General features: G+C 45.3%; 1 protein-coding gene across 2 annotated transcripts in view; it reads right to left on the reverse strand.

Moving 5' to 3' along the window:
• Window positions 1-1566: 1566 nt before the first annotated feature.
• Window positions 1567-23169, reverse strand: part of Srd5a1 (steroid 5 alpha-reductase 1) — a 40134-nt gene continuing 18531 nt past the window's right edge. The window contains exons 2-5 of one of the 2 annotated variants that reach the window (XM_004666108.2): window positions 22039-22205; window positions 12646-12747; window positions 4871-5021; window positions 1567-3201 (exon numbers count right to left, since the gene is read on the reverse strand). In XM_004666108.2, coding sequence (XP_004666165.2) covers window positions 3135-3201; window positions 4871-5021; window positions 12646-12747; window positions 22039-22205 — 487 coding nt within the window. In that variant the 3' untranslated portion in view covers window positions 1567-3134. The remainder of the gene's footprint in view (window positions 3202-4870; window positions 5022-12645; window positions 12748-22038; window positions 22206-23169) is intronic. The other variant, XM_045138990.1, reaches the window with a different exon arrangement.

A 23169-nucleotide genomic window follows, 5' to 3' on the forward strand; every position in this document is an offset into this window, starting at 1 on the left:
TGTTAGCATATAGGAAGGCTACTGATTTCTGTGCATTTATTTTGTATCCTGCTACATGGCTGTAGGTTTTTATCAGCTCTAACAGTTTGCTGGTAGAGTCTTTAGGGTCCTTTATATATAGAATCATGTCATCTGCAAATAATAACTTGATTTCTACCTTTCCAATTTGTATCCCTTTTATGTGTGTCTCTTGCCTTTTTGCTATGGCTAAGACTTCCAGTACTATATTAAATAAAAGTGGGGACAGTGGACACCCTTGTCTTGTTCCTGACTTTAGTTGAAAAGCTTCCAGTTTTTCCCCATTTAGTAATATGTTAGCTGTAGGCTTGTCACATATAGCCTTTATTATATTGAGATATGTTCCTTCTATTCCCAGTCTCTGTAGGACTTTTATCATGAAAGGATGTTGGATTTTTGTCAAACACTTTCTCTGCATCTAATGAGATGATCATGTGATTTTTGTCCTTCAACCCATTTATATAATGTATTACATTTATAGATTTGCATATATTGAGCCATCCCTGCATCTCTGGGATAAATCCTACTTGGTCAGGGTGAATGATCTTTTTGATATATTCTTGTATTCTGTTTGCCAATATTTTGCTGAGAATTTTTGCATATATGTTCATGAAGGAGATTGGTCTGTAATTTTCTTTTTTTGTTCTATCTTTGCCTGGTTTTGGTATCAGGGTAATGCTGGCTTCATAGAAGGAATTTTCTTCTTTTTCTATTTTATGGAAAAGCTTAAGAAGCAAGGTGTTAGTTCTTCCCTGAAGGTCTGGCAAAAATTCACCAGTGAATCCATCTGGACCTGGACTTTTTTTAGATGGGAGATTTTTTATAACTGCTTGGATCTCCATGCTTGTTATAGGTCTATTTAAGTGATTAATCTCATCTTGATTTAACTTAGGTAGGTCATATAAATCAAGGAAATCATCCAATTCTTTCAGATTTTCATACTTTGTGGAGTATATGCTTTTATAGTATGCCTCTATGATTTTTTGAGTTTCTCTGGCATCTGTTGTGATGTTACCTTTTTCATCTCTAATTTTATTAATTTGTGTCTCTCTTTTGGTCAGATTTGCTAAGGGTTTATCAATCTTGTTTATCCTTTCAAAGAACCAACTCTTTGTTTCATTAATTGTTTGGATTTTTTTGTTGTTGTTGTTTCTATTTCATTAATTTCTGCCCTAATCCTTATTATTTCTTCCCATCTACTGATTTTTGGTTTGCCTTGTTCTTCTTTTTCCAAGGCTTTAAGGTGAAGCATTAGGTCATTTACTTGCAACCTTATTTGAGAAAGAGGGAGTGTGTGTGTGTGTGTGTGTGTGTGTGTGTGTGTGTGAATGGGCACGTCAGGGCCTCCAGCCACTGCAAATGATCTCCAGACACATATGCCACCTTGTGCATCTGGCTTTACATGAGTGCTGGGGAACAGAACCTGGGTGGCAGGCGTTGTAAGCAAACACCTTTGAGTGCTGAACCATCTCCCTGTACTACAGTCACTCCTATACAAGGTGAAGATAAAATGATTGTTCCAACTAACAATGAAGACTAACAAACAACTGGACTTCAAACTTTATTAATTTCTTTAATCATCAAAATTCACATAATTGATTAAGTACAGGTTTTAGCATAGGAAGTGGAGTACAGTGTCAGAGAACAGGTTTGCTTAGCACTGCCCAAGTCTGGGGAAGCAGGCACTGAACCCAGGGCTAGTCCAGATGTTTACACACGTTGTTCTTTTAAGGACTGGGTGTGACTCAGTGGTGGTGGACTTGTCTAGCAACTGCAAAGCCCTGGGCTGCATTCTAGATAGGGAGTGCTTACAGGGAGGGAGGGGAGAGGAGGAAGATAGGAAGGAAAGGAGGAAGGGGAAGAGGAGGAAGGAAGGAAGGAAAGGAGGAAGGGGAGAGGAAGAGGAAAGAAAGGAGGGAGGGAGGGAGAGGAGGAGGGGAGAAGAGGAGGGAGGGGGAGGGAGGGAGGGAAACACACACACACCAATATATGTTAAATTCACAGTGACTATCACTGGGTCTTCTGTGACTTCTGCCACAGAAATCTAGAATGTATGTACCCAGAACCATCAACACTAGGCCCCATTTTTGAGTTTTCAAGAGACTTATTGCTTTAGGTTTTCAAACAATTACTTGGTCAGAAAAAGGACAAAGGTACATTTGACAAGAAAGTTCTGCAAGAACACTGCTTTTTGCTAAAAGCTACTTCGTGGAGGAAGCCCAGGTTGTGAAGGGCCCAGGAAGGTGGACAGTGTGCGGGCTCAGTTCATGCCTTCAGGTGTGCCTGCGGGGGCGGGGGGCTCACCACACATTCCCCTTGCCTTCACCTGGCCCTGCTGAGAAGGGGCAGCAGCACACAGGCCAAGGCAGAAGCAGTCCTGGGTGGTGCTGGGTGCAGGGTCCTCATCTAAGTGTCACAGGGCCTCCAAGTTCAGGGTCCTTCTGGCTGGAGAGCCCTCTTCAACGTCAGAATTTAGATAAGCAGTGCATTTTAATACTGAACTCATCTTCAGGTACTGTTAGTGCACTGCTTTTTTAAAAAAATTCATTTTGTTTTTTTATAATGGATTTCACTAGACAGCTTAGCTTGGTCTTGAGTGTGTGATCCTCCTGCCTCAACTTCCCTAGTGCTGGGATTGCAGTCAGGTGCCACGACTGATCCTTGAGTGCACTGGCAAATAAATACTGTTTTAAAGCAGGTGTGGTGACACAGCCTTTAATCCCAGCACACAGGAAGCAGAGGTTGAAAGATCACTGTAAATTCAAGGCTAGCCTGGGACTACAGAGTGAGTTCCAGGTAGCCTGGGCTAGAGTGAGACCCTGCCTTGAAATAAACAAAGCAAAAAAGAGGTGTGGTGGTACACGTCTTTAATCCCAGCACTCAAAGAGGCACACTCAAAACTAGAGAAGTCACTAGCTATGACACCATGAGCTTGGGGCTCCTGAGCTGGGGTGTTGCAAACCCCTTGTCTGCAGCTGAGCTGAGCCCAGTGTACAATCGTACAAGCCAACACGTTTACTAGGGCAAAACCCAAAAGCATAACCCAAAACAATGAAACAGCGAGAAATGAGAGGTAAGATTTTATATGTGTCTAGAGGAATGCCACGAGAAGGCTCTTAATACAGAAATGGAATTAAAATTTTTCTGAGTTTTGGGTAATCTTCAAACTTCTCATGGTACCACCTAAAATGAAAGGAAAAAAATTTAAAAAGCAATCTATCGTGTCATTTAAACATTTCACAGATGTTAACAAGATCAATGATGCTTTTCATTTATACAGGGAGTACCAAGTTGCTTACAACCAATAATGACTTTGCCATTCCAAATGGCTCAGTTTTGTCCATATCATGAACTACTACTGAAATGGGAATTTTAGGATTCCTTGTCAATACAAGGAAATACAATACAATAAGGCAACACACCAATAAACTAGGGTATCCTGGATTCTTGTCTTATGAATTTAAAGAATTAAAAGCCAAAGACGCGTACCAGAACCTGGAAGTTCAGGAGTCAGCAAAGAGAGCCTGTATCCTGGAGGGGCACAGGTTTGTGAAAAAACAGGTCTAGAGAACTCCTTCAGGTGAGAGAGAGAGATAAGGAGAAGCCAGCTTCTCTGATCTCCACAGTGAAGTAAAATTCTCAAATGCATTGCCTATCAAACAGTTTGGTTCCAGCAAAGGGGGAAATTTCCACTATAGGTTTCCAATGTTATCTGATGACATTCTTAACCCTTCCATTCAGAATGGACTGATAAAACTCCAGTTCACAGAGAGATATAATGTTGTAAGGTCAGAGCCAAATTACCTTGAGCTACCTTTAGCCCCTCAATAGCCATTTTCACCCCCATTAGTGTCTCACTGAACATCTAAGTGACTATCAGTAGATCAGATGAGACTTTTGGAATGTACTACAGACCACCAGCTTCCACCAACCTAAGGGCTAAGAATGTCACTAGATAACATTGGAAGCCTATAGTGGAAATTTCCCTCTTTGCTGGAACTAGACTGTCTGATAGGCAATGCATTTGAAAAGTACCTTGATTTATGACTTTCCTTTGTTCTGTAACTATAAAACCTTCATGAAATTGTTAACACGTTGGAACATGGAATGTAGGGTAACCTAAATCTGTGTTCCTGAGCCATGGTCACTCATATTTGGCTCCCAGTCCTCAGTCTTCACACTAACTTCATAACTAAGCCATCAGCAAAAGGGGTGGGGGAGCTGTCTCACAGATACAGGTCCTTCTCCTTGGGGGTCTCATGCAGCTTTCACAAAGTGGGATTTGGCCACTGAAGTATTGTTAGCATTCCATAAAACCTAGCCTGAGCCTGGCATGGTGGTGCACACCTTTAATCCCAGCACTCGGGAGGCTAAGGTACTACAGAATTGCTGTGAGTTCAAGGCTAGCATGAGACTACATAGTGAGTTCCAGATCAGCATGGGCTAGAGGGAAACCCTACCTCAAAAAACAAAAACAAAAACAAAACAAACAAACAAAAAAAACACAAAAACAAATGAACAAAAAAACCCACCTAGCCTGAAAAATTATTAGCATTTCTACAAAACTAACCTGTGGCTGGAGAGATGGCTTACCTTACTGGTGAAGGCACTTGCCCACAAGGACCTAGGTTTGATGTCCTGCTGCCTACATAAACCAGATGTACAAGGTGGCACTTGCATCTGGAATTCGTATGCAGTGGCTAGAGGCCCTGGTGTGCCCATTCTCTCTCTTTCTCTTTCTTAAGTAAGTAAATGAAATATTAAACAAAGACAAAACAAAACAAAACTAACCTGAAAAGTTGTATTGAGGTCAAAGAACATAAGGAATGCAAAACTGTGCTTTAGAACTTACTGGTGATGTTGCTTCGCTCTGGTGACCAAAATACAAAATGTGAAAAAAGCGAACGCCCCACTCTGGAGGGACCAGCTGGCCAGTGCAAAGCCACCCCACTCCGTGATCTCTCCGAAATAGTTGGCGGCAGATATGTATTCAAACAGACCTCCTACACAAAAACATAGAGCAAAACAGGGATTCACTTCAGAGGAACTTATGAAATACTCACCTGCGCGACACTGGCAACACTTATCTGGAGACTTTATGGAAATACCATGCCTGTCTATTTCCCAGATTCACAAATGTACAGTGTTTAGGGAAGACTTTACTATTCTGTAGTCACACTAACTAGCCTAAGCAGACACAAGAAATACAGACCACCCCCTGATGCTGGTGGCTGCATAACCTAGATGACACGAGCCCTCAGCTCAGCCAGCAGAGAGAGACCACCACCTGACGCTGGTGTCTGCACAACCTGGCTGACATGGAGCCCTCACCTCAGCCAGCAGAGAGAGACTACCACCTGACGCTGGTGTCTGCATAACCTGGCTGACATGGGGCCTTCACCTCAGCCAGCAGAGAGAGACCACCACCTGACGCTGGTGGCTGCAGAACCTGGCTGACACGGAGCCCTCACCTCAGCCAGCAGAGAGAGACCACCACCTGACGCTGGTGGCTGCAGAACCTGGCTGACACGGAGCCCTCACCTCAGCCAGCAGAGAGAGACCACCACCTGACGCTGGTGGCTGCATAACCTGGCTGACACGGAGCCTTCACCTCAGCCTGCAGAGAGAGAAATAACCACTTCTGTGTACTTGTTCAGAAATGCAAGTCTCCTGTTTTGGGTCAGCTTGCTGTAGCACTTGGGTAGCCCCTTTCCTCACCTAGAACCACGAACTTAAATGTAACAGACAAGAGGGACATTCAGGACAGGTTAGGGGGCTGCTGGGATGGGGTGGCAGGAAACAGGACTGCTGAGAAGGTGAGGCAATATCTCAGGCACAGGCAAGGGTCATCCCACAGTAACTGGCAGTAAGAGAACTACAGGCTTTCTGCACCATCTGACTTAATTAAGTTGATAAGAAACTAAAAAGTTTAAAAAAAAAACCTATGGAAAAATATGCATATAAGTGAAATAAAAAGTATTAACTGGGGTCCGGGGAGATGGCTCAGCAGTTAAAGGTGCTTTCTTGCAAAGCCTGCTGACACAGTTGGATTCTGCACCTAAAGCAGACTTACAAAGTGGCACATGTGACTGCAGTTCACTGAGAGTGGCAAGAGGCCCAGGGTGTCCATTCTCTCTCTCCCCTCACAAACAAACCAGCTCAGTGGGAAGAGTAGACTGAAAAATATTAATAATGTGAAAACACAGATAAAGAGCATTCTAGGCAACAGAAAGGGCCACAGCAAAGACGCCAAGACTTGAAAACTACGGCCAACACACTCTCCATTTTTTTTTGTTTGTTTGTTTTTTGGTTTTTCAAGGTAGGGTCTCACTCTAGCCTAGGCTGACTTGGAATTCACTCTGTATTCTCAGGGTGGCCTTGAACTCATGGAGATCCACCTACCTCTGCCTCCCGAGGGCTGGGATTAAAGGCGTGTGCCACCACGCCCAGCAACACACTGTTACTGGGTATAAGTGGGCAGGGCGAATGAGGGGCAGGTCCTCTGGTCGCCCTGAAGATGGAGCTTTGTGGCTGGTGACAGGTGGAGGAGCTGCTCAGGGTGCTTGGAGAGGCCTGCTGTGTCCCGCTGCAGACCGCTTGGTCTGCCAGGCTGAGACTGCTGTGGGTAGACACACTTTAGCTCTGAGTAAAGCCACCATCCCTGGGCTCAGGTCAATCGGAGAATAAAAGGGCTCTGCTAGGGTGGGAGTTAATTCACTTCTCAGGAAGGAAGAAGCTTGGTCATGCTGAGCCTGGGACAGCAAAGTGAATTTTTATTTGATGAAGATATGAAGTATGGACACTGGTCATGTTGAATTCTTTTTTTGTGTTAAGTAAAGCATAATTCAAAATAATGAGAGTTCACTGACAAATTCATCTCTCATGATAAGATAAAATGAAAACATGTCAGATAACATGCCTTATAATGGAATCTGTGTGCTGCCCACGTCTGTAGAGACCATCTGCAGGGACATCCCCCCAAACCGAGACGGTCACAAGGTACAGGCCATGCTTATTCACCGGTGTTTGCAGCTGTCTTGATTCTCCACATAAATTACAGAACACTCCATCATCAACTGTCCATTGCCAGGGTCCTTGGCAGCTCAACCCCTGAGGTGGAGGGATCCCTGAAAGGCAGAGCCTGTTTGGGCCAGACGCACCATTGTCCACAGCCCCATCAGCGGCCTTCCCCCAGGAGTGCAGTGTGGAGGACATTATTTGATGGAGACGCATCAGACTGGGGTTGGGAACTGGTGGTAGGTGACCACTGGCTAGCGGCACCCTTAGCAGTCAGTTTGCTGAAATGAGATCTGCCCCTTAGTGCACGGGCAGCATCCATGTGGCTTAGCGTGTAAGTAGCTTACACAAGGAAGGGACTGATCTGGCTCAGGCCTCTGTGCGCCCCACATGTTGCGAGGTGATGGATACAATCTGCAGTAACTTGGATGCCACTTCTGTGAATCACTCCAGTAACAACCATTTTGTAAGCTTGTGGTCAGGATGGACAGAAATGGAGGTCAACCACAGACAGCAGCAATGACCAGAGACTTCAACCCAAGTGCCAGCAGATCATGACAGGTTAACGTCTTTGTCTGACCAGAGCACGTCATTAGACTCGGACAATTCCCAAAGGCCTTGGGTTTAGTCACTCTAAGTACATGCAGAAGATATTGTAGTGGTGCTCTCTGTAATGAGCCAGTTCCAGGAAATGTCAGCAATGTTCACCTGAAACCTTTCTCCTGCCAATCACTTCTGCCTGAGAGAACCAAAATGGTGCCAAGCAGTGCGAAGCTTTGCTACTCCCATCAAAGTAACCTGTGTCTCCAGAGGTTAAGGAATCCATGAAAGTATCAGCAGATGTTTCCTTTTGCCGTAGCTTATCTTTCCCCGCTCCATTCATTCATTTGTTCATTTTTGAGGTAGAGTCTCACTCTAGCCCAGTCTAACCTAGAATGTACTATGTAGTCTCAGGTCGGCCTTGAACTCACAGCAATCCTACCTCTGTCTTGAGCGCTGGGATTAAAGGCGTGTGCCACCATGCCTGGCAAGAATTTCTTTTTATTTATTTGGGGGAGGGGAGGAGGGGAGAGGGAGAAAGACAGAGAGAGAGAGAATGGGCACACGAGGGCCTCTAGCCATTGTAAATGAACTTGACACATGTGCTACCTTGGGCATCTGGCTTACATGGGAACTGGGAAATCAAACCTGGGTCCTTGGGCTTCACAGGCAAGTACTTTAACCACTAAGCAATCTCTCTAGTCCCCCTGCCAACTCCTTTTCTCCAGAAATTATTTCTGTGCATGTGTTTGCATGAGCAGGAAACAAACACCAGATATACCAGGTTCTGTATGTGATTTATGTGGGTGGCTTGGGAACTGAACTTGGGTCAGTAGGCTTTGCAAGTGTCTTAAACCACTGAGCCATCTTTCTTTTCCCTGCTCTTTAAAAAAGCATTTTAATTACACACACACACACACACACACACACACACACGGACACATGAAACCAGACAAGTCACCATCACCCATAGTTCACAGGCCTGCATGTCCCAGTGACTGAGCACCCTATCTGCAATTGCATGTGTGGCCAAGTCTCATCTTACTTGGGCATCTTTGCTTACTCCTGGAAGTGCTGGGTAACCTCACTTTCCTGGCCTTGGCATATGTATGAGGAATGTGACCATGCCAGGTGGAAAAGCCTCCTGAAGCAGCATGCAGGGAGGTGGCCAGTTCAAGACTACCACAAAGCTGTCATACACACAGTGAGCACATCCCGTGCCTTGGTCTTGCTGGCAGTCAGTACTTGAGAGATGACCAGATAGGCCTCTGCCTTCCCCTGGGCATACCTCAGGAAGCCGAGTGGCCACACAGCAGAGGAGTCCCGCGGTGTGGCACCACCGCTTCCTGTCAGCCCCACCCAGCCCCTCTTGCGAGGTGACTTGAGCTCTACACAAAGGCTTCCTGGAGCCACTTGTCAGGCATGGGTTCAGTCCCATGCTTTGTCTCGTGTCTGCTTCTCTGGAGCCGTGTGCACATGGTCTTTCCCTGCTGTCTATAGTTGTCTTTGTCCCTTCTGTGTACCTGGGGCTTGTTGTGTGGTGGTGGTGGTTCTTTTTGCTTTTACCGCTGCCACTGCTCACCTGCCTCTGACAGACCCAGAAGATGTACAAACGCCTTCCCAGTGCCACGGGGGGGGGGGGGGGGGGGGGGTGTGTCTCCTGCCAACTGGAAGCCACAGCCTCTGGCCTCAGAACTTTGGCTTGTCCCATGCTCCAAGCTGCCGAGGCTCATAGGAAGCACTTGCTGCAGAGAAGGGTGGTGGTTACCTCCTGAGTACAGGATGCGGCCCACTGGGGTCTCCCTTAAGGCAACAAAGTGAGCCAAGTGAAGAGGTGCTGTCCTTGGCTGGCAGGTATGGACACTGCGAGTGCTTCCCCCATTTTCATGCAATCACGTGGGCAGTCTGACATAGTTTTCCTCTGCTCTGTGACAGGCTTCTGCTCAGGTAGGTTTTGCTGTCCTCATAGTATGGTGGCAAAGTCTTGTAACTTTACCTTTCTTGTTCTGTAGGTTTGAATATGCCAAGTGGCATTCCGGTGCTTCTGGGAGAGCAGTCTGGCTGGGCAGGCAGGGCCCTCCCTGGGATCCTGTGTGCTCTGGAGTGAGGAATATGAACCTACAGGCTCATGGGCTTGAGCACCTGGTCCCCAGATGGCGGCACCCTGTTTGGACGTTGCAGAACCTTTAAGAAGTGGGCCTAGCCTGAGGCAGTGGGTACTGGGGCAGGCTACAGACTTGCAGCCAAGCCCTGCTTCCAGCCAGATCTCTGCACAGCCCACAAAAATGTGAGGGATGCCAGCCATTCATTCCCACCACCAGGAACTCGCCAGACCTTCTCTGCCATGACAGACTGGACACTCTCAAACCACAAGGCAAAACAAATCCTTCCCCCATTTAATTGCTTCTTTCCAGGCATTCAGTCACAGTTATGAGCACAGAATGCCCTGTGCCTTAGATGCGGTGTTCCTCAGGTCTGTGGCATATGTACTTTCGGAATCTTTCCAGTCTGCTTCCTGGGGCTCATGCCTTGCTCCACTTCAACACTGATGATGAGCACTGGCCAGGGACCTACAGCCAGGTATTCACCACACAGATGTGAATGTGGGCAGGAGGCAGGGTCAGGCCTGTGCACTTCAAACTCTACAGAAGATGGCCTTTTTGGAGACTATCTGCTCTTAACCCAGGACCTAAGGAATATCTATCTCTTCCATCCAAGGCTGGGCTGGTCATCAACAGCCCTTCCAGGGCCCTCAAAACCCCTCATCAATTCCACCTGTGCTGTGTAGCTATTTCCTCCAAATGGAAACACTCCTTCCTAGAGGGAGGCTGGTAAGACTCAAGAAGGACACAAGACATACAAGCCCCAGGAAGCAGCTGGAATACGGAGACCCAGGATGCTCAAATATCTTAAGAGGCTCATGAAGCTCCTGAAAGTTACAAGATTCGCAAGGCTCTGTCTTGAAATCCCATGAGCAGCAACAAGTTCGGACAGCAGAGACTCTCCAACCAGCCCAGCTGCCTGAGCTTCAGTGATCCAGGGTCTGTGAGTGCTCTGTGGTGATTAAACTACCCTTGGGTCACCCATGCTCTTGTTAACTAACCCCAGTAAACTCACTGGACTGCTAAGCTGGTCTTGGGTGCACTTGTTCTTTGGCCTGTGGCCTGGTGCCCTACCTGAGGTTGAACGGATGTTTCCTTATGCCTTCCCAGGTACACACACTGTCACAGTATGGTTGACAACTGTGACATACCACTGGGAGGTTTTCCTGCTGGCTCTAGGCTCTCTGGGCCACAGTTTAAATAAACAGATTTTATTTGTGTGTGTGTATACAGACCTTCATTTCTGCATGGTAGAAAGGAGTCCAAATTCAGCATTACCGTGTGCTTTACTCATTAAAGTTTTCCACTTAACTACATTGTTGTTTTGATCTTAAAAACTGTATCAATTTCTACATCTGCTTAGTGTTTCTGGCATTAATTTTATTCTTCTACTCATAAATGCTGCTTCTCCTTCCTCCCTCCTCTCTTTCTTCCATGTGTACATAAGAGTATGTGTAGTAGGGTGTGTGCAGGGTGGTGTATGAATGTCAGTAGGCCATGAGGGAACTTCAGGTGCCCTTCTCTATTGCTCAATTGCACATTTCCTTGAGACAGGGGTCTCCCTCAAGCTGGAGCTGGAGCTATCAGTCAGTGAGCCCCTAAGATTCTCCAGTCTCGGCTCATACTCCCACAGACTGGAGATATAAATATGTGTGGCCTCACCTAGCTTTTTGTTATAGGTAGGGTAGCCTGGAACTCACTCTGTAGTTCCAGGAGTGCCTTGAGTGCTCAGAATAAAGTATGTGTCACCATGCCCAGCTAGCCACAGCTGCATTTTTATGTGGATCTTCAGAGTAGAACCTGGTGGCGTTCAGTCCAAGAGGCCCTTATGCTTAAGCAGCAAGTGCACTTAACCATGGAGCCATCTCCCCAGCCTGCCACCGCCCCTTTCTAAAGCATTGTAAATGCTCACTTTAAAACTGAACCAATGGCTCATTTGAGGCTTCAGCTGCCAGATCACTGATTGTGTCACACCAGGACCACATGGAACTTAATCCACCACCCAAGGGTGATGTATCTGAGCTACAAGTGAGCACAAGGAACTACAGGTCACACATTCTCACATGGTGTTCTTCTGATTCACAATACCCTTAATGATATTTTTCTTCATAGTACAGAAGTGCATTAAAAAAACAGTTTGTCTAAGCGATTCCAAACACTTTGTATAGCTCTAAGAGGAGGATCCATCAGGGAAGTGGAAGTCTCCGACTCTCCAGGCCTTTTAGTTTTCCTTGTCCTACCACCAAAATATACTTCTTTCTGCCCAATCACCTCCCCAAGAGCTAAAATTGCTCCTTTCCTTAATCCAAGAAAAGTCATGAAAATGACTCCCAGTGAAAACAGACAGCTAACCAAGTGTAGCAGAAAACTTGAGGTTTGCTGAACGTCCAAACCAGACACAGTTATGGAGGAAGGTTTATCAAAGCTTACAGATCCATGGGACGTTCCTTATTGGGGGGGGGGAGGAGGGAGGGAAGGAGGGAGGGAAGGACAAGTCTAAGACCCAAAATCCACATGGTATAGCACACTTTAGGAACTCCAGCTAGCACACTTTGCATATCTTTAGATGGAAATCTCAACCCCACCACCACACCTTAAGATCCACCTAGTGACACCACCTCCAGCCAGGTGGCTGCAGACGCAAACTACAAACTAATAAAACACTAAATATATTGGGGCCATCTATTCAAACTACCACACCAACACTGTGCAAGCTGACAACATGCAGCTAACACACCATGACTAAACATGACTGTGAGCCAGGCATGGTGGCACACACCTTTAATCCCAGCACTCGGGAGGCAGAGGTAGGAGGATTGCCATGAGTTCAAGGCCACCCTGAGACTACAGAGTTAATTCCAGGTCAGCCTGGACCAGAGTGAGACCCTACCTCGAAAAACAAAACAAACAAACAAACAAACAAAAAAAACCCATGACTGTGGAGAAAGGTTGTTTACTCAGTACGTACCCCTGGGTATTTTGTATCCAGTCTCCCCGGGCTTTCTGAGATTCCGCAGGATATGATCTGAATGGACGTTTATCACCATGCCCATTAGCCACAAGACAAAACCTAAAGAATGAGCAAGATGTTTATGCTTAATAGATGGCAAGACTCAGTAAACAGCTCAGCCGATGAGCTCTCCTCAGTACTCCCAAGGTCATATGTGTTATTCGTGTGTGTCTGTATGAGCTGCAGGATCACCATCACTGTGACCCGTCAGATGTTGTACTCATGAATGTGCAAGAGCCACATGCACTGGCACTAGCTCTACTAACGTAAGACTGTTTCCTAAATGCCAGCAAATATCACACCCATTAATAACACTTTGTTTTGATGGCAGCAATTTGTGATTTTTAGTATGACAGACAAGAAACAGACTTGTGACTTAAGAAGTTGGTGTGGGGAAGGTGACACCTGGGTGTATTTACCTTTCCTTTTCCTCAGGCAAACTGCACAAGCCATGTCTGGCATCTCCACTTCAAATAAGGGGAGCTGAGGAGTCGTCATGGGCTGTGCAGGTTCCCGGGGAAAGGACAGTGGGAGATCCCTGAGGGGTCATCATGAGCTGTGCAGGTTCTCGGGGAGGAGAGTGAGAAATCCCTGAGGGGTGGTCATGAGCTGTGCAGGTTCTCAGAAGGAGAGCGGGAGATCCTTGAGGGGTCGTCATGAGCTGTGCACGTTCTTGGGGAGGAGAGTGGGAGATCCCTGAGGGGTCTTCATGAGCTGTGCAGGTTCTCAGAAGAAGAGCGGGAGATCCTTGAGGGGTCGTCATGAGCTGTGCAGGTTCTTGGGGAGGAGAGTGGGAAATCCCTGAGGGGTTGTCATGAGCTGTGCAGGTTCTCAGAGGGAGACTGGGAGATCCCTAAGGGGTTGTCATGAGCTGTGTACATTCTTGGAGAGAAGGAGAGTGGGAGATCCCTGAGTCTTCATCACGAGCTGTGCAGGATCTCAGAGAGAAGGAGAGTGGGAGATCCCTACGGGGTTGTCATGAGCTGTGTACATTCTTGGGGAGAAGGAGAGTGGGAGATCCCTGAGTTGTATCATGAGCTGTGCAGGTTCTCAAAGAGTGGTAGATCCCTGAGTTGTCATGAGCTGTGCAGGTTCTCAGAGAAAAGGAGAGTGGGAGATCTCTGAGGGGTTGTCATGAGCTGTGCATGTTCTCGGGGAGGAGTGGGAGATCCCTAAGGGGTCATCACGAGCTGTGCACGTTCTAAGGAGAGTGGGAGGTCCCTGAGGAGTCATCACAAGCTGTGCAGGTTCTCAGGGACCAGGAGAATGGGAGATCTTAGGAGACAACTCTGCTCCTCTTCTCTTTCCTTGAACTTTGTTTGAACACTTTAGTGTATGCCCCTGGATTTCTACAGCAGAACACCTCTCCTTTTAAAAAAAAGATGGTGCCCGCCGGTCTTTCAGATCAAATTAAATGAGTGTGACATCTTCATCCACAGCCTGTGACGGTACCTGTCAGTCTTTCTGATCAAATTAAATGAGTGTGGGGTCTTCACCCACGGCCTGTGACAGCGCCTGCTAGTCTTTCTGATCAAATTAAATGAGTGTGACATCTTCACCCACGGCCTGTGACGGTGCCTGCCCGTCTTTCTGATCAAACTAATTTTGCTTCTGTTGCTGCAGCAGTGGCCACCTGTTTACAACAGCTTCTGCCATTGCTAAGGGAAACATTCCCCCTTCCCAGATTATTTATGGGAGCTATTAAGTCAGGGAAACACTCATCCGGAGACTCATGCCTATACAGTGACTATGGGCATTATGTAAGGGGTTTGGAGATAAAACATTAAAATAAACTTATAAATGCTTTGGTATTTTATTTATTCATTTGCAAGCACAGAGACAGAGAGAAGAGAGACAGAGAATGGGTGCACCAGGGTCTCCAGCCACTGCAAACGAACTTCAGATGCATGTGCCATCTGTGCATCTGGCTTACGTGGGTCCTGGGGAATCGAACCTAGGTTCTCTAGCTTCACAGACAAGCACCTTAACTGCTAAGCCATCTCTCCAGCCCCGTTTTGCTATTATTGAAAAGATCTAGCCAGGTATGGCAGTGCATGCCTTTAATTCCAGCACTTGGGAGGCAGAGGTAGGAGGATCGCAGTGAGTTTGAGGTCAGCCTGAGACTACATAGTGAATTCCAGTTCAGCCTGGGCTAAAGCGAGACCATACCTTGAGAAAAAAACAAACAAACATAAAAACAAGCCAAACAAACAACAACAACAAAAATATCTGTCCTTAGTATCTCAACCATGGAACATTAGATTTAAACTCGAGAAAAATTGATGATCAATTGCGTTAATAAAATAAGACTAATAAGATTAAAGTATTTAGCTCTGTGAAGTGAAATTTGGCTAAGTTTACAACCATGTAAAAAGGGGAACTGGGCATGATGGTGCACACCTTTAATACCAGCACTTGACAGGCAGAAGTATGAAGATCGCTGTGAGCTTGAGGCCAGCCTGTGACTACAGACATTTTCAGATCAGCCTGGGCTAGAGTGAGACCCTATCTTGAAAACATCAAAAACACACACACACACACACACACACACACACACACACACACACACACGTAGGAGTCATTCAAGGAGAAATCTCAGGCTGAACTTTGGCCACCAGAGCTCCTTTCCCCTGATGCCCCTTCATTTGAGAACATGTGAAATGCTTATCAGAGGTGCCTTAATGAGACCTAGCTTGCCCAAACCTTGGCTGAGTGAAGGGACAAGGTGGGTCTCTTCTGTTAACATGCTTTAGTTACTTTTAGGAAAATCAAATTGGACTGTAAGAGGAATTTCTGTCTGCCCAGATGTTACTGATTCAGAGTATATGGGTCAAATTTATATTAGGATTTATTCTCATTCACTTCCAGGAATTCCAGCTCTGATTTAGTTGGCTCAGTTACTTCTTACTCTGTCTTAAGTCTCCCCAGTGTTTGACCTTAGCTGCCAAAATCTTAGTGTCGCTGATGCTTACTGGATTCAAGTCTATCTCTCTTTTAAAAAATACTTATTTACGAGAGAAAGTGGGGGCAGATAGAGAAATGGCATGCCAGGGCCTCCAGCCACTACAAACGCACTCCAGATGCACACACCTTTTTGCGCCTTTGGCTTATGAGGACACTGGGGAATCTGGGTCCTTAGGCTTTCCAGGCAAGCGCTTTAACTGCTAAGCCGTCTCTCCAGTTCTCAAGTCTGTCTCTCGATAGGCCTTAAATTACAATTTTGGTCAATCAGGTTCCTATAAAGCAAATTACAGACACTGGTGAAGATGTATCTATCAACAAATCAACAATCTTGACCTCTTGGTTGGTGTCTGCAATCTCCTCTTTAGATACTCAACTTGGTAGCAACAGTAATACTCTTCAAAGTGGTGACATCTTATGTGCAGTGTTTCAAAGTAAACTGTCACTTTTCAGCCATACAGTGTACCTCTGATTTTCTCCCTCTGGGGTAGTGTGTGATCTTCTGTCACAATGGGGCTGTGAGATCTCTGTAGCAGAAAATCATTTTTCCTAGGGGCCACTGGCAAACATACATCCACCTACTTTCTTGGTTAAAAGTCCCCCCCTTCCTTGGTAGACCAATAGTCAATTAAGGGGGACAAGTTAAGCCATTTACAATGAATAAAAGTATAGCTTTAAGCTTTAAACTGGCCATATAGAACCCTTCTTCAGTAACTGCAATACTACTATTTTTAAAAGTCTGTTTAAAATATTTTAGTTATTTATTTGCAAGCAAAGAGACAGAGAGAAAGAGAGAGAGGCATGTGTGTACAAGGGCTCCAGCTACTGCAAACTCTAGATGCATGTGCCACTCTGCACATCTGGCTTATTTGGGCACTGGGGAATTAAACCTGGGTCACCAGGCTTGGCAGGCAAGTGCCTTAACCGCGGAGCTATCTCTCTAGATTACTATTTTTAACATTAAGAAAAAAAAAATCTTGGGCTGGAGAGATGGCTCTGCGGTTAAGGCACTTACCTGCCAAGTTTGAAACTCCAGGTCCCACATAGCCAGATGCACAGTGATGTAAGCGTGCAATGTCACACATGTGCACAAGGGGTGAATGCATCTGGAGTTCATTTACAGAGGCTGAAAGGCCCTGGCACACCCACTCTCTCTGTCTCTCTCAAAAGTAAATAAAAAAAAATCTGGTAAGTGGAAGCTTGTACAAGATCTCTGTACAACATTTATGTCCCCTAAGGGAGGGTAGTCTAAACTCCCCGTACCTTGACCCCTCTTGCTTTACAACAGCTACAGTGAGTAGCTCCAGTGCTACCAAAGGAGCTCTTGTGTGGACACCTGGACTCACCTCTCAATTTATTCTTTCTTTTTTTCTGAAGTAGGGTCTCGCTGTAGCCCAGGCTGACCTGGAATTTACTATGTAGTTTCAGGGTGGCCTCCAATTCACTGTGATCCTCCTACCTCTGCCTCTCAAGCGCTGGGATTAAAGGTGTGAGCCTGGATCTTTTTGCTTTTAAACAATTCTCTAACCAATCTTTTTATTAGCTTACAGACTTTAATTATTTAAAGCTACTGTGGCTCATACCTTTTGATTTTGTTTTGTTTTTTGGAGGTAGGGTCTTGCTCTAGCTCAAGCTGGCCTAGAATTCACTATGTAGTATGAGGCTGGCCTCAAACTCACAGCCATTCTCCTATCTGTGCCTCTTTGGTGCTGGGATTAAAGACATGTGCTACCACACCCGGCTGACTCCTTTTTATTATCAGTCTTTACTTGTATTCAATGCCTTCTCCATAAAAGAAATGATTTTTTAAAATTTTTATTTTTTAATTTTTATTAACATTTTCCATGATTATAAAATATATCCCATGGTAATTCCCTCCCTCCCCACCCCCACACTTTCCCCTTTGAAATTCCATTCTCCAAGAAATGATTTTGTTTTTATTCAACGTATTCTCATACAAAATGTTTTGGTCCCCTTACAGAAGGCATCATGCCACAGACCACCTAGTTATGTCTCTCTCATCAAGCAATTTCTTTTCATTCATTTTTCCACCAAGTACCAAAAGCCTTACAAAAACAATTCCAATTACCACATGTTCAAGCTCAACAAATTATTCAGTCTTGTCCTATCCATCACTAAGATCCACCATCTTTCAGGGACTTGCTTTTCTAACTAAATAAAAGTGTCACACATGGCTGTAGACTTTAAATCAATGTCAACATATTGAAATTTTCACTCTCCCTTTCCCATTTTTCTACCTCACTGTTATGTAAATTACATTAATAAATTGCCACATGCTGTTTAAATTCACGGTAAGCTGGTTTCGGAGAAAGTGTTGTTCACCCACCCACTTGTCTTAGATCCCAAGCAGGTTTAAACCATGTGTCCTCCAGAGCTTCCCTGAGGCAAAAAAATGGCCAATGGAATCTGTGACAAGGGAAAGGAGAATGACAACAGCTTATAGTTTGGTTTCCTTTCTTTTAAAATCTATTTATTTATTTATTTAAGAAAGAAAGACAAGGACAGAGAGAGAATGGACCCTTCAGGGCCTCCAGCCACTGCACAAACTTCAGACCCATGGACCACCTTGTGTATCTGACTTAAGTACGTGCTGGGGAATCGAACCTGGGTCCTTAGGCATTGCAGGCAAGCACCTTAACCACTGAACCATCTTTCCAGCCCTAGTTTTTTTTTTTTTATTTTCTCTGTTGTCTAAGATTGCTAAAGCATTGTTAGAATGTACTTCTCAGATTTTACTGAGACAGAATAAGGACCATAAAAAGCAAGCAACAACCAGATTTAACTATGGCTTAGAATCAACTAGAATGTCATAATTTAACAACCTCTGAACACAATCTTAATTTTTTATATGATACCTTGAATGTAATTCAGATTTGTCATTGACAGGTTCATAATTCAGATTTTATAAAAGAAATAACCTAGCTTCACTCACTGTCACTTGTGCTCCTGGGACGCGAGGAAGCATCCACATCGTCTTATAACTCGTGTACTCTGTCAGTTTTTGAGAGGCTCTACTCACAACTCCTACGTTAAAGTGAGCAAACCCCGAGTTAACAGATTTATGAATGACAGACAAGGGCATCACCATGTATTTTCTTATCTCAAGCACAAAATTTCTAGGAGATAAAGAATTCTGACCCCCTAAGAGAACTCTAAGTGAGCTGAGGTTCCCTCATGGGCAGCTCTGTGTCTTCTCCCCACACTCTAAGACCCCTTCCCAGCAATCTAAAGGACTATTGTATCAGACAGGATTGTGCTGGTGTGGTGGTTCACACCTTTAGTCTCAGCACTTGAGAGTCTATCAAATCCCCAAGTCTATCAAGTTAGCTTTGGGGACACTTGTCATGATGTCATTTTGTTTATTAATTTATAAAACTTTTATTGATAACTTTCATAAATAAAAACATACCATGATCTGCTGAACATGGTGGCACATGCCTTCAATCCCAGCACCTGGGAGGCAAAGGTAGGAGGATCACCATGACTTCCAGGCCACCCTGACATGACACAGTGAATTCTAGGTCATCTTGGGCCAGAGAGACCTTACCTTGAAAAACACACACACACACACACACACACACACACACACACACACACAGAGAGAGAGAGAGAGAGAGGGAGGGAGGGAGGGAGGGGGGAGGGAGGGATGGAGGGAGAATAGGTGTGCCAGGGCCTTTAGCCACTGTAAATGAACTCCAGATGCATACACTACCATGTGTATCTGGTTTACAGGGGACCTGGAGAATCAAACTTGGGTCACTAGGCTTCACAGGCAAGTGCCTCAAGCGCTGAGCCATCTCCAGCCCAGCTTTTATGTTTTGAGGCAGGGTCTCATTCAAGCCCAGGCTGACCTCGAACTCACAGTGGTCATCCCACCTCAGCCTCCAGAATGTAGGAATGAAAGGTGTGCGCCACCACGCCTGGCTACAAATAACTTTCTGAGAATATTGCTTTGAGATGCTAAATTCCGTTAGTCTTAGAGCCATATACTCTACCTGCTTAATGCTCTGTCACTAGGTTTCCTCTGTGTTGGTGCGCTCTGGTCTCAACAGTGCAGATGACGATACTGACAAGCAGCATTCAGAGATGCTGACTGACCTCAAGCTCTGCTCTCTGCCCAGCGTCCTCAGTGGTCTGGATGGGCTCTCGGCCCTGAACAAACATACATGCATGACAAGTGCCAACCATGTGTGAAGACAAGAGGTCAGTCATGAATTGCCCACAGAACTGTCCCAGATCTGTTGAAGACAACAGGTGGGTTAAGTGATTGTGTTAGTGAATGGAGTGTGTGTGTGCACACGTGCTCTAGATCAGCAGAATTCAACAGGCCATACCCCTAAGTCCCTTTCTTTAACAAAAAGTTAAGTCGCAGTCAAAAAGTTCCTTGTTTTTTGCCATGTAATAGTAGTACTTGTTCATGTTAAGATCAGAGCAGCAACAACAGCAGATGTAGTGGGTCCTTAGCTTAGACAAACCATAAGGGTTAGTTTCTTTTTCTTCAGGCTGCTTCTAAAGGCCCCTAGGTAACTCCAAGGGTCAGTTCTCTTACTTCAGCTGCTCTGACAACAAGCAGTTATTCCACTCTTTGGTAAAAGACTCCATGACTCAGTTTTCCTATTTCTCAGGCCCTGCGCCTAGAAACAGTTTTTCCATTCTTGGATGAAAACATACTCCAATGGCTAGTTTCTGTATTTTAGAGCTGTACCCCTCAACACAACGTGACCAGTTGCCCTGAATGCTGCCACACTCTTGCCACCCCTAATTTAAAACCACGAAGTGGAATAAACCCTTCCTTTCTCAAGTTGCTTCTGTCACATATATTTTTGTCATAGCAAGGAGAAAAATAACAAACACATTATCAGAATAAAATGGCATCACTTTTATTAACCTAGCAAAAATAATGGAAAAAATGAGGTGGTGGAGAAATAGGAAAACCAAGAAGGTACTTGGGGTCATGAAACAATTCAAATACAGTGGCCCAGCATCTCACAGAGGTGCTGGTTTCTGCCAGGCAAAGGAACAGAAGATGAAAACTTTGTCTTTGTGTGGAAACAGGGTACTTGTCTGGGGTAAAACCACTCTCTGAAAGCAGGAATTAACTATGTCTATAGCAAGCACTACACAAGGGATAGCCTATTTTATTTTATTTTTGTTTTTTTGAAATAGGGTCTCACTGTAGCCCAGGCTGGCCTGGAATTCACTATGTAGTCTCAGGGTGGCCTTGAACTTACAGTGTTCCTCCAACCTCTGCTTCCCAAGGGCTGGGATTAAAGGTTGTGTGCCACTTTGGCCGGCTAGCTTTTCTGTTTTTATAAACATGCATCCATGAAGAGAAAATAAAGGGTATGGGGTCACGTCACAGAGAATAAGAGGAAACATTTGACAGGCCAAGGCATGGTCCCTGGACTGCCACCAGTGGACACACTACCAGAATGTGCTACAAGGACATTTCAAGTAAATAGGCAATATCTTATTTATGTATTAGTCCCCTAACACAAAGTATTTTTAATGTTCTTGCAAGTGTTTTCAAATATTTCAATAATAATGCCTTATTTTCACTTTTGCATGGAATTTTTTAAGGCTATAATTAAAACTTGAAAAGTACCTTAATTTACATAGTTGGTGGTGGGGTTTGAATGTAAGATGTCCCCCATGGACTCATGTGTTTGAACTCTTGGTTCCTCAGCTAGTGGTGCTTGTCTGGGAAGGTTGTGAAACTTAGGAAGTGGAGTCTTGCTGGGGGAAGGAAGGCACTGGGGGTGGGCCTTGAGGTTTGGTAGCCTGGCACCTTTTGTCCTCTGTCTCCTGGGTCTGGCTGCAATGTGACAAACCGGGCTCCCATGCCCTCCCCTCCCCTTCTGTGTCTTGATGAAAACTATTCCTTCAAAATGTAAGCCAAAATAAACTCCAAGCCTTCCTTAAGTTGCTTTTGGTCAGGTGTCTGTTCACAGCAATGAGAAAGTAAGTAATGCAATTCGTATAAATTACAAAAGTTCAAAAACTGAACAAACCTGAAAGTTCCTTCAAGTTAGCATATGGTAAATTTCTACCTGCGCTGGTGGCTTCCAACTCTCACATCACAGAAGAAGAGCCTGTGAGCCTTCAGGACCATTCCATATTACTTGGCCAACTCAAGCGAAGCAGGGTCTGCTCCATCCTCCCCACCCCATGCTGCTGCGGCTTGCTGCCACCACCAGATCCCTGGCACTGCAGCACCTGTGGGCCACCCCTCCTGGTCCCTGGGTGACAGGGACAGCCTGACCCTTCCTGTGGCTGCTCTGGACAGTCATGCCACAGGCTCTTCATTCTCTTCCCTGAGAATGAAAATGATGGCCCGAGTAAGGCAGAGCTCATGTTGTGGACACTTACCTGTCAGGAAACAGGGATGTGTCACCCAGTCTTCAGCATACATGGCAAAATTACTCAAATACCTGCTTTGGAGGTAGCCATTGTAGTTGCAGAAGGCAAATGCCAGCACAAAGGAGAGCAGTGGGGTGGGCTTTCCTCCTCGAATCAGGAATGGGAAAACCAATGTCCTTAAAACACGAGAAGAAACAAGGTGAAGAGAAAATGTCATTGTTTATAACTTGGATTTTACATTTTTCTTTTTAAAATACATGCGTGTACCTGTTTGTGTGGGTGTGGGTATGTGGGTATGTGTGTATGCGTGAACCCATTCACGTGAGGCCAGAGGATAAGCTCAGTGTCATCCTCAGGGAATCCCATTTATCTTTTGGGAGACAGGATCTCTCACTGGCTTAGAACTGACGAGTTAGGCTAGGCTGTGTGGCCAACAAGAGCCAAGGATCCTCCTGTCTCCACCTCCTCATTGCAGGGGTTTTGGGCATGTGCCACCATGTTACATGTGTACTAGGGACTGAACTCAAGCCTTCATGTGTATAAATCAAGCCATCTTGCAGATTGCTTCCATATATAGATATGATCTTCCTACTGATATAGTCTATGGTAAATCAGGAATTTTAGAAAGGAATTACTCATTTCAAACATGTATATCAATTAGTGGTTGAGATACTAATTATACATTAAGCTAGAGAAGACCAGGGGAAATCCCACTATTATAAAACCATGGTCTAGGTGAGTCTAGATTGAGCACGATAAGAAACACGCCGCCACGCCACCTGTCACCATTCTAGTCCATTTCTTTCCTCCAGCAGCCCCACTCTCCAAGGCCCCAGCTCTCTGCCACCACATTTGGCAGAGGAGGAACACAGAGCTCAAAAGAGGTTACAGAACCTGTTCCAAGACACAGGGCTGGGGAGGGGCTGAGTTCAAGCGCAATTCTAGTTCTCCTATTACCCTGCCAACATAGGTGACCGCACTTAAGGTTTGAAGACAGAAAACAAAGAATGAGAAATCAAATCACTAAGAAGGAAAGGGTGAAAAGCTGACATTTGACTTTTCTCTTAAATGTCAGTGTGAAGGAGCACACCACTGCAGATCCACAGACTCAGAGGGCTGCAGTGAAGAACTTCACTGACG

This window comes from Jaculus jaculus, chromosome 20, assembly GCF_020740685.1.
Source record: "Jaculus jaculus isolate mJacJac1 chromosome 20, mJacJac1.mat.Y.cur, whole genome shotgun sequence".
Taxonomy (NCBI): Eukaryota; Metazoa; Chordata; class Mammalia; order Rodentia; family Dipodidae; genus Jaculus; species Jaculus jaculus.